Raw genomic sequence first — 12,464 nt, forward strand, 5'->3', positions numbered from 1 at the left:
TATAGATTCTGGTCTGGGAAGTATATATAGATTCTGGTCTGGGAAGTATATATAGATTCTGGTCTGGGAAGTATATATATATTCTGGTCTGGGATGTATATTTAGATTCTGGTCTGGGAAGTATTATATAGATTCTGGTCTGGGAAGTATGTTTAGATTCTGGTCTGGGAAGTATATATATAGATTCTGGTCTGGGAAGTATATATAGATTCTGGTCTGGGAAGTATATATAGATTCTGGTCTGGGAGACTATAGATTCTGGTCTGGGAAGTATATATAGATTCTGGTCTGGGAAGTATATATAGATTCTGGTCTGGGAAGTATATATAGATTCTGGTCTGGGAAGTATTATATATAGATTCTGGTCTGGGAAGTATATTTAGATTCTGGTCTTAGAAGTATATACATATATAGATTCTGGTCTGGGAAGTATATATAGATTCTGGTCTGGGATGTCTATATAGATTCTGGTCTGGGAAGTCTATATTTGTGGTAAATTCAGGTTTTTGTTTTGTCGTAGGAATTAGCCATATTCAGAAGGGTACGGAAGGGGTGGTCTCTCTAGATAGGTTCAAAGGAAGCTGGTGTAACGTCTCTTTAAACTGTTTCTGCTGCTTCATAAAAGTTTCAATGTAAGTATTTTCTTGATGTTTTGTTTTAATTGCAGTGGAGTAGAACAGGATAACGTGGTTCTGTCGGATGTCCAGAAGGCTGAAGTCAAGACAGAGAGGAAGAAGGATGTGAAGGAGGTTATCCAGTGGAGCTTTGGACCAAGCACAAAGGACGTATTCGTCAGTAAGACCCCTGAAGATGAGAAGGCAGACTTCTACTTCTGCGAAGATGTTCCGAAATGTGAGTTTTAGGTCTTAAGTAATCCTGATCTTGGTGTAGATGTAACCCTCAGATCTTGGTGTACTTGTAACCCTCAGATCTTGGTGTAGATGTAATCTTCAGATCTTGGTGTACTTGTAACCCTCAGATCTTAGTGTACTTGTAGCCCTGCTCTTGGTGTAATTTTAAACCCTTAGATCTTGGTGTACTTGTAACCCTGATCTTGGTGTAGATGTAACCCTCAGATCTTGGTGAACTTGCATTGTAACCCAGCTGATCTTGGTGTAGATGTAACCCTCAGATCTTGGTGTACTTGTAACCCTGATCTTGGTGTACTTGTAACCCTCAGATCTTGGTGTACTTGTAACCCTCAGATCTTGGTGTACTTGTTACCCTGTTCTTGGTGTACTTGTAACCCTGTTCTTGGTGTACTTGTAACCCTCAGATCTTGGTGTACTTGTAACCCTCAGATCTTGGTGTACTTGTAACCCTCAGGTCTTGGTGTACTTGTAACCCTAAGATCTTGGTGTACTTGTAACCCTCAGATCTTGGTGTACTTGAAGACCATCACACTTTATTTGGTTTTTCCATTCTTCAATAGGTTTGATGGTACCTTCTTCATCAAAATTCCAGTTTGTTATATTATTAACTATGTATGCAAACTATATCTAACACTTATTTGTGTAGTGATTGTTAACAGGAATGGCATATATACATATTGGTGAGTGGGAAGGGAGGATACTTGAGGTAACCTAAAGCTTACATTTTTCTAGGTCAAAGGTCAAATAAGTGCAAATTTTCTGTGAAATCTAATCCAGGATATCAAATTCAAACCATTGATGATGTTTTGATGAAACTTTCATCACCCACAGAAAGTGCACAGTGCCTAGTGTATTTAGGTCGTGCTGGCAATGACCTCTAGGTCAAAGATCAAATAAGTGTGAAATTTTCAGTATAATTGTTGTAATATTTTAATTCTGAAAGACATGTTGATGAAACCTGAATTATACCTGTATTTCTCAGAGAGCATGCAGTGCTTTGTATTTAGGTCACAGTGACCTTCACCTTAAGGTAAAAGATGAAAGAAAACCAAAGCTATTATACAAATTGACTCACAAGGGGAGACATATTATCATTTTGTAAACTAAAAACAGTTTTAAGGTTTTAACTGGTTGTTCATAATGTGATGTTCTTATCAGGTGACAACAGAGAAATCAGACTTGATACACCGCTCCCATTTCTGTACTTGAGAACTTTGTGGTTGCTTTCCTCTCTTACTTTCTCTTTCTTTGTAAGCCATAACTTGCTATCTTGGTCAGGGTATGAGAACAAAACTCCAGTTGAGCACCTAAAGATTAAATAGACATTACTTGCTATTTTGGTCAGGTTATGAGTACAAAACTCCAGTTGATCACCTTGAAATTAAATATGTCATAACTTGCTATTTTGGTCAGGTTATGAGAACAAAACTCCAGTTGAGTACCTTGAAATTAAATAGACATTACTTGCTATTTTGGTCAGGTTATGAGAATAAAACTCCAGTTGAGCACCTTGAAATTAAATAGACATAACTTGCTATCTTCACGTCAGGTTATGAGAACAAAACTCCAGTTGAGCACCTTGAAATTAAATAGACATTACTTGCTATCTTGGTCAGGTTATGAGAACAAAACTCCAGTTGAGCACCTAGAAATTAAATAGACATTACTTGCTATCTTGGTCAGGTTATGAGAACAAAACTCCAGTTGAGCACCTTGAAATTAAATAGACATTACTTGCTATCTTGGTCAGGTTATGAGAACAAAACTCCAGTTGAGCACCTTGAAATTAAATAGACATTACTTGCTATCTTGGTCAGGTTATGAGAACAAAACTCCAGTTGAGCACCTATGAATTAAATAAGCCATAACTTGCTATCTTGGTCAGGTTATGAGAACAAAACTCAAGTTGAGCACCTAAAAATTAAATAAGACATAACTTCCTATTTTAGTCAGTCTATGAGATGATATTACTCAAGTTGATCACCTGTAAATTTCCTCATGCTCAACTGAAGAGGAACCAAACTGTGTGGGATCTACTGTAAATGTCACTAATTAAGTCTACTATTGATATGAAGTGAGTAATGACAATGTATGAAAAACATCAGTGGCTAGTTATCACACCAATGCAAAGGAGGCAGGTGGTGCTCTGTACTGTGAAATTAATCTGAACTGTGAAATTAATTTCACAGTTTTCATTTTCCTTTGACCTGTTAAAAAGGTCAAGATATTTTAAAAGGAATATAATAACACTTACCGGGGGGGGGGGGGGGGGGGGNACTGTGAAATTAATCTGAACTGTGAAACTAATTTCTTAACAAGGTGCCTGTGACCTCTCTCTTCAATGTTTTTATTTGCACAGCTTCATCTCGAAACCGTATGGCTTAAATGTCATTTTATTTTGCAAGTTACTTTCTTTGGTGAAGGAGTATTAAGTTTGTTCATGAAAATTAAATGACGTTGACTCACAATCAAGATAAAATACCGGTATGTTAAAATCGTACCTACATTTTCTTGTCAAGAACCACAGGAGTCATGCTATTTAAAAAGTATATTGCTGGAGTGAAGGTCATCAAACTAGTTTAAATCAATGACCTTAGACCACATTCAAGGTCACAGTGGTCAAATGTATTGGAATCTCCAAATGGCTTCTTCTCATGACTATAAAAGCCTAGTGTAACGATATGTACCAAGTATCTTGCTTGGATAAAGGGCTATCAAGTTTGTTCTAGTAAATGACCTTGACCTAAAGTAAAGGTCACATGTCAAGTATGTTGAAATATCTAGAATGAGGCCTTTTAATGAATCCTGAGGCCTATCATCATGGTATTTGTTTGGGAACCTGCCAGGGTGAATTGCTATAACATTGTTCAAATAAATGACCTTAACCAATTTTAAAGGTTATTGAGGTCAGATTTGTTGAAATGTTCCAATGACCACTTTTATCAAACCATGAGGCCTAATTACTATTTCTTCATGTTTCACACTAGTGTTTATATGAGCCATAGCAATTTAAGAGGTTTTCTTGTTAAGCGAAGGGAGATAATTCATTTTCTGGATTTTTTCCTTTTCAGCTTGCAGCAAGCAAATGGACCTACAACATCTGGCTCCAATAGCTGGCGATGCTTGCGTTCCCTTGGATACAACTTTCTTCAATGGTGAGTAAAGAAAACATACTGCTATGAACATCATTGATTAGAATTTTATCAGATCGTTCAAGTCAAATTCTAATATATATTGATAGCTATAGAAAGTCTGTACTTTAATTTAGTCAATGATGTACTTAAGAAATTTCAGTATCCTATATTTAGTTTGTACTGAAAAATTAAACTTGATATTGACATTGGGTTCTATTTAAGAAATCAGACTAAAATTCTGTTATAATTTCAATTACAAAACAATTACAATACTTAATATAAGCTTCAATAGTTTAAACTAGCAGGTAATATTTTCAAACCTCCAATATGTTTTGGTCTCTGCTTGTTCAAAACCAGTTTGTCAAGTGTTTGCAATGCCATATGTTGGTTCGGATATATTTCCATACTACTTTTAAACTGTGATGTTATATATCTGTTATTGCAGTGTCTTTCATTGCCCTAATGACAATCTACAGTATATATAATAACTATTTCTGAGATTTCTGTTTGTCTACTCTTGAAAACAATGGTACAGTGTACTGTTATGTAATTTGATGGCTGACCTATGGTTCAATATGCTAGACATGTCAAATATTCACAGTAGTGAAAGTTAATGTGTTGAATACTCATGGTACTAAAAGTTGAATAAATTGAATATTTTTGATAGGACCAGCTAAGCAGGAGCAAGGAAATAATGACCCGCACGTGATTGTCCTGAAAGAGGAGCCAAGAATGCCGTTGTGCAGCGGACACGACCCAAAGATGATCAGTCCGACCAGCACAGCTTGTTCCACCCCATTAAGTGCATCTCCCATGGTCAGTGTTCACTGCTATTTCACCGATGTCTGTGTTATCCTTTAGATCGCCCTAAAAGAAGTTTCCTCTTTACGTATACTTGTCAGTGATAGGGGTTGTTCTGTGTGTGTGATACTGCTAACACAGTGCACAGACCATATGCTGGACCGACCTCTATCTGCACGAAACACGACATATCAGTTTATCTTCTGGTTCAATAATTTCATAAATATAGCATCCCGATGATCAGGCAGTAAGTGAAACAAGCCTGTAGTGTACACGCTGTATTTGTTATGTTGTTCATTGTGTTTCATTTTTCAAGTAGAATACAATATCCCGGACCAACCCATATCCACCCTGCACACGACATATCAGTTTAACTTCTGGTTCAACACATTTTATGAATATAGCCCCCAAACTTGTAGGGTACACAGTGTATATTCGTCTGTTTTTATTATGCTGTGCATTGTATTACATTTTAAAGTAGAATATGCTAGATCAAAAGTATATAATCATTGCTGTGTATTTTAGGTATTATTGCTAATACATTTTATTTTAATAGAATATTCGATGAAAAGGTTATCATAAGACCATTCCATATCCTATTCCCCATCAGGTACGGGTCCGATATTGGAGTCTCGGGCTGAAAGGGAGTAGGATATGGAAACGGTCATATGATAACCTCTGAATATTTCAGGCAATTGACATTGGTGGATGTTTGAATATGTCGGATACTGACTTGGGTCCTTAGATATTAAAGCTGCTGTCAGAACTCTAGACAATGTTTTACAGTAATCACGCGTACGCATTTACATATTATTTATCTCTCTCCGTGAAAATACAAAAATATCACCTGTTTACATCCAATTTGATGTTTGATTCCTCGGTTATTAAATAGAGAATAATACATGCCTTTTTCCATATCACACCCAGTATCACCCCGAGACTGCAATATCAGCCCCAGGGCTGATATTGGTCGAGGGTTGATATTGGGTGTGATATGGAAAAAGGCGTGTTTTATTATGTTTTTTACATACTTACTAATAAAAACTACTATCTTGTGATTTATTTTTATTTTTGAAATATTGAAAAACGTTTTTTTTTCCAAAAGGGGTGTGATATGGGTTTTGTGGGCTGATACGGGTTTTGGGGTGTGATACGGCGAGGGCTGATATGGGGGTTAGAGCAATTGTGTCGTATCGCATATACAAAAAACCCGTATTTATTAGTAAGTATGTAATAAAGAGGTTTAAAAGCTGTTAATGACGCTCATTATTATGTTTTCAGAATAACAAGATTAGGCAAAATTCAGACGAATTTCTTCATGATAAAGTTTTTGTTTTACAGCACAGCCCAGCTCCTCCGATCACAGACGACTTCCTGATCACGATAAACCCGGCCGATATTGTTGCTATGGACCAATTCTTCACCACCATGGACATGACACAGATGCAGATGTCGGATAGTTGCCTAGCAGGGGAGGTAACTATCATCCCCACAGGTGTCATCACAGGATGACATTGTTATTACATTGGTTTAAAGGTCACCTGACCGTAGGTCATGGTGACCTATCGCCATAAATATACACCTGTCGTCCTGCGTCGTGCGTTAACTTTTATCTTGTGAGCACGATAACTTGAATAAAAATGAATGGATTTCGACAAATTTTGCTATGCTGCTTTTATATCAACAAGATCTCGGAGAAGTTCTAAAATGGTCCCATCAAAAGTCATCTGTAGAGTGGTGCCTCTTTAAGGCAACCATAACTTTATTTAGTCATCCCAGTATCCGTCACCTTTATGTATCCACCACTTATCTTGTTTTCCCTTTCTCCATATTGTTTATCCAGCCATCATTTATCTGGTTTTCCCACTATCGAGCCAGTGGTTTTTGATCAGTTTGGTCTTATCTATGCAAAATTGTCCAAGTAGTCCGAATTGTGTCACCATCAAGCAAGTTTTACTGTGAAAGAAGATGGTTGAAACATCTCCTAAGAATTACGCAGGACAGTGGTTTGCACATTTATAAAGATTTGCCCCCTGCTTTTGTACCAGAAACCTTGATATTTAAGGGTATTTACTGTTGAATAATCTCCCTTGATGATTGTTTACCAGACATTAACGTTTGTGTACAGGAAATAGACATGGACACCAGAGCCCCCTACATCCCGATGGACTCGAGTGATGACTTCAGCCTGCTGCCCCCCGCACCAGATGAGCTGTTTAATCTCGGCGGAGACTTTAATCCCGGGTAAGGGTTCTGGAAATCTGAGATCGTACTTTTTTGAGCTCATTCAGTTTGCTAATTTCCAACCTTAAACTATCAGGAAACCAACAGATTTTGCTTACTTTTAATAATATTAGTTAGTATTGTTTGTTTGAAACAGGTAAGCAGGTTCCTTGAATGTCTGTAATCTGCATGTGTACTTATTTGAAATACATAATATATTCAGTTATCTTTTAGAGCCCTTTATAGTAAATTGATTGTAATATTTTAAAGACAAAGCATTAAATGTAATTTCATAAAAATAAATAGATTTTTTTTATAACTGAACTTATATCAAAATCATGAAAATCATTTAAAAAATGACCTGCATAGCCATAAACTATATGAGATAACACACTTTGTTCAGCTGTTCTCATCTTTATATTTTAATTAACTCTGATATCTGATATATACTGACTGAGCAGACAACCATCTCTCTTGAAGAGAGGTAATTATACATTATAGTAATTGTGTGTTTTGTTTCTAAGGTTCGTGAATGTAAAGAAGTTTCCGTATTTGATTGAGAGTTTGATATAGAAATTTTGAAGTAAGGTTCATGGAGAGATGGTTGTCTGCTCAGTCAGTTCAGAGAATAAAACATTTCTATATTTATATTGACATATTAAATTCTATATTACTAGTTTATCTGAATTCAGTGTCCAATCATAGTCAGCTCTTTTTTTTTTATGTTAGAGTCAGAATAATGAGGATTCGTTGTATGTATAGTATAATGTTGTACTGTTTATAGACTGTTTGGCCGCACTGAATCAGTTTTCACCTCGAAAGATAAGCTGTTCCCAGAGGAACCACCACAAAAGCGACGTCCAAGTCTGTGGGACATGTTAGAAGGGAGTACGACTGTTGCCACACTCAAACGGCCTGTCGACAACGGCATCATGCAGATGAAACGGCCACTGGATAAAACCAATCAAGAGAAGGGTCCACCAATCGCCAAAAAGTCTCGCCCTGATATAGGGCATAAATCACTGAGTCGAGGTAAGTAAGTTATAGTAATTGTGTGTTTTGTTTCTAAGGTTCGTGAATGTAAAGAAGTTTTCGTATTTGATTGAGAGTTTAATATAGTAATTTTGAAGTAAGGTTCATGGAGAGATGGTCTGCTCAGTCAATTCAGAGAATTAAACATTTCTATACTTACAAAAAGTATGGGATATGATCACGATAAATTTATGTCTTTTGTATCTCCACCACCTCTATAATAAGCCTTTGGTTACAAGCTAACCGATGGGATATGCAATTACAACAGCAAATTTTATATAAGTAACTTCTGTTTACGTATTTTGTATTGTACTATTGTTTCATGGTGACTGTTTGTCTCTGTTTTATGTTGTGATATGTAAATTTTCATCTTCCTGTTTTGATAAAGAGGCAGATCGCAGTATTACTTTTTTGCCCACATATCTATTTAAGTAATACGCATCAAACCAACATTTATTTGATCGGATCCAGTGCCAAAACCTTCGGGGTTTCAAATTTGGCAAAACCCTCGGCAAAGCCTTTAGGTTTTACCAAATTTGAAATCCCTCGGGTGGAATTTCCCTATCCTGGGCATGAAAGAGTCTTATAGTCTTATTACCCGAATCTATATGAGCCTCCACTCACTTTGTTTTTATTAATTATAAATTATAAAATTTGTCTTCTTTGTGCCATCAACAGGCCCATTGGGCAGTGACAGTGTTCTCATGAACTTACTTTTAACCGGCGAAGACCACTCTTACGGATATAAGGTTTTTAATGCACGAAATGAAAAGACAGCAAATACATCATCAAACATTAAACAGGTAAGTTGTACAGGATAATATCTAGTCTTACCGTTACCAACTAATGACACACAATAACTGGGACGTTATTTTGCCTCCAGCCTAGATTTAAGATTATATGCAACCTTATTCATTATCTTATTCATTACCTTTAAAATGTTTAGTTTGCACGATGTAGTGATTCACAGAAATCCTTTGGCGTTATCAATATGTGTATTTTTGTGTACATTTTCCATTTGTCATTCATATGGTCTATTTGGGTCAGTAATGAAAAAATATTTCGCACATTTTCATCTATTTTTAAAATATGTATATAATGTGAATGTCACAGAAATGGCTTCCATTTTCCATGCACACATGGTTTAGAGATTAGATGTGGTAATTATGCTTTTCGTGCTTTGTTTCAGTTACCCCCAAATGCTTCGAAGTGGGGCCTCACAAAAAGTGTGTTTCTACCTAAGATAACACAACACGACTGTGAGGTCAATGCACCGTCCTTCCCTTGTGACGGTCTGCTTCAAGGCGACGCTATAATACAGGCCTTGGAAAGAGATGCTTATCCCCAGCAAATTATTTGAAACTGACCAACAAATTAAGAGCACATATTTATTTTTTTTGCACACATTTTTTCATAAGAGCTCTTTAATGGTGAATAGCCTACAGCTTTTGAATGGTATTATGTTTTTTTCTCAATCTTCTTTTGTTTACCATGGATACTTGACTGACTGCTATGACTAGATATAGAGTAGCTAGATGAGGGTTTCACTGAATACAGGAGCTTGATTTGAGATGAGGATTTCACTGAATACAGGAGCTTGATTTGAGATGAGGATTTCACTGAATACAGGAGCTTGATTTGAGACGAGGGTTTCACTGAAAACAGGAGCTTGATTTGAGACGAGAGTTTCACTGAATACAGGAGCTTGATTTGAGATGAGGATTTTTACAGTCGACCTGCATTTTGTTCTATCATTGCCTGATTTTGTTTTTTTGTGTATTTGATATTGACATGATTACTGTTTTTATTTGACATTGTATTCTGTACTGTTGGCCACTGTATCAGTGGTAGTGTTGTAACTGACTATACTATTGTCATGTGTACACTTCTGATGGAATTCTGTCGGCCAAGTATCCCAATTTTTCATGTGTACACTTCTGATGGAATTCTGTCAGCCAAGTATCCCCATTATCAGACAGTGCCTTTGAACTTTCATTAGGATTCTTAAATGGTTTATTTGTTCTTAAACCAGCATCACATACTATTTTGTATAGACTATTTTACTCTCATTTTATATAATGGTTATAGGGCGATTTTTATATGATCATCTTTGTATGTGGATTGAGCTGATATTATTGAAAAACAAGCAAACAAAAATGAGAGAGAAAAAAGAAGAAATTTACCACACAAAAAAAGAAAGAAAAAAAAGCAACCTAAAGTTGAACACTTTCAATTGGTATCTGTGTACAACGGACCCTTGCTAGTATGGACATTTCCTGCTTCTGTAAGAACGGCTAGCATAAAGAATTTTCTTGATTAATGAGAAGTCATTTGACATTAGACGATAAATTAGTATTTAATTTAGTTTCTCTTTTTTAGAGTTGACAGGTTTGAGATTACAATATGTATTTTATTGTCATTACATTATGTATATATCATTTATTGGTTTTTTTTTCATAAATATATTTATGTACTGAATATATGTCTAGTATCTGAAACATACTACAGTAATAGAAAAAAAAGGGGAAAAAAAGCATACAACGTATATACATGAGATTGTATAAAAATATATTGCTGAAGTTTTGAGCAAGTTCATTTATAGCTTACAATGGTACCATTGTATTTTTTTTCACAACCTTTAACGTTTTAGTTAATATTTTACAAAATTCTGAACTGATAAAACATATAATCTGCACTTAATTTAAGCGTTCATCAGGATGTTTTAACTTTTCTTTTGGATATGAAAATCAAAAACAAACTGATTCGTTGTGTTGCTTAAAATAATCATGACCAGAAATTTCCCAAATGAAACTTTATTGTGCGGTCATTTTGTAAGGCAACACATATTTCGAGGGGTGCACATTTTCGTGAAGGTAAGGAAGGAGATGCCTTGCCCAGTGGGGTTTTAAATACATGTAGCTGGTATGAAAACAAAGAAAAAGTAATTTCACAAATTTGAGGTTGATTTTACAGTATTAGTCTAAAAAATGTCTTGTTATTGAAATTTGAAAAAAAAAATGTGTAGAAATAAAATATAATAAAATAAAACCATAAAAAGCATGTAAAAAAATCGTTATTTGATCACCCGGTGAATATCTGCTGTGTCAATCCACACTTTAAACCCTGCCTTCCCCACCCCACCAACCCATCTTTGGGTACATGAATTAGATTAAAATATATATTCTGTAATTTTTTTAGATCAGTTAAAAATTTTAATCGGTTAAAATTACAAATTGCAAAAACAAAGTGACCACATTTCACTTCTGTTCAAGACTTTGCTTCAGTTTTCATCTGAGTACAGGAATTTTTTATCATCACCACCATCATCACCACCATCATCATCATCCGACATTAGTTTAGAGAGAAGAAATAATTATGTTCTGTTTTCTGTTTCTTTGTCAAAGGTACAGCGCAGATTGTATTACATAAGATAAATATGTATACCGTTTAAATAGACTGTATTATTGTAATAATGTACAACATTGCAACTTTGAATATTTACTTGTAGTTTTCATACTTAAGGTTTTGGCCATGTTATATTGAGACACAAGGAAATTTTTTTTTTTGTAAATATACAAATTTAAGATTCATATAAACGAGATAGATTTTTTATGGTATTTACTTGTGCGTTTTTTCAAAACAGTCCTTTTTCTCACTACAATGACTTTGCTGTATTAACAAAATAATGATGGAATCATGATTTTTATCCCACTATATGGACAGTGTTTAGGCACGTTTGTGTATATGATGTATCAGTGAGTTGAACTCCTGGCAGACCGATAAGCTTGTTATTGTCGTTGTTAGAGTAGTGAAAATAAAAATAGAACTAACATGTTGCCTTCTGTTTTGTTTTGGACCCCGGAAAATAATGACAGTACAGCAGAGCACTGGTATTTGAATCAGGTTGATAGGGTAAATTTTAAAAGGGAAAGCCTCATAGTTTGAAATCTTTGATGGTGAAATCTGACAGTGAATCAGAATAATAAGAAATGATTAAATGAAACACAAATAATAAATGTTAAATTGAAAAATAAGTGATCAATGTTAAAATGAAACACAAATGATGATTGGTTAAATGAACACAAATGATGATTGGTTAAATGAAACACAAATGATGATTGGTTAAATGAACACAAATTATGATTGGTTAAATGAAACACAAATGATGATTGGTTAAATGAAACAAATGATGATTGGTTAAATGAACCACAAATGATGATTGGTTAAATGAAGCACAAATGATGATTGGTTAAATGAAGACAAATGATGATTGGTTAAATGAAACACAAATAATGATTCGTTAAATGAACACAAATGATGATTGGCTAAATGAACCCAAATGATGATTGGTTAAATGAAACAAATGATGATTGGTTAAATGAAACACAAATGCTGATTGGTT

The 12,464-nt window shown here is 35.1% G+C and overlaps 1 protein-coding gene across 3 annotated transcripts in view; it reads left to right on the forward strand.

The window, feature by feature from the left end:
• The window catches only part of LOC110450428 (hypoxia-inducible factor 1-alpha-like), a 58,390-nt gene extending 46,496 nt beyond the window's left edge, over positions 1 to 11,894 (forward strand). For all 3 annotated transcript variants that reach the window (XM_021497943.1, XM_021497945.1, XM_021497944.1), the window contains exons 8-15: positions 668 to 852; positions 3,944 to 4,027; positions 4,674 to 4,822; positions 6,149 to 6,283; positions 6,936 to 7,051; positions 7,815 to 8,062; positions 8,741 to 8,865; positions 9,252 to 11,894. In XM_021497943.1, the coding sequence (XP_021353618.1) occupies positions 668 to 852; positions 3,944 to 4,027; positions 4,674 to 4,822; positions 6,149 to 6,283; positions 6,936 to 7,051; positions 7,815 to 8,062; positions 8,741 to 8,865; positions 9,252 to 9,422 (1,213 nt within the window). In that variant the 3' untranslated portion in view covers positions 9,423 to 11,894. The remainder of the gene's footprint in view (positions 1 to 667; positions 853 to 3,943; positions 4,028 to 4,673; positions 4,823 to 6,148; positions 6,284 to 6,935; positions 7,052 to 7,814; positions 8,063 to 8,740; positions 8,866 to 9,251) is intronic.
• The last annotated feature ends 570 nt before the right edge of the window (positions 11,895 to 12,464 follow it).

This window comes from Mizuhopecten yessoensis, unplaced genomic scaffold (genome assembly GCF_002113885.1).
Source record: "Mizuhopecten yessoensis strain PY_sf001 unplaced genomic scaffold, ASM211388v2 scaffold5229, whole genome shotgun sequence".
Taxonomy (NCBI): Eukaryota; Metazoa; Mollusca; class Bivalvia; order Pectinida; family Pectinidae; genus Mizuhopecten; species Mizuhopecten yessoensis.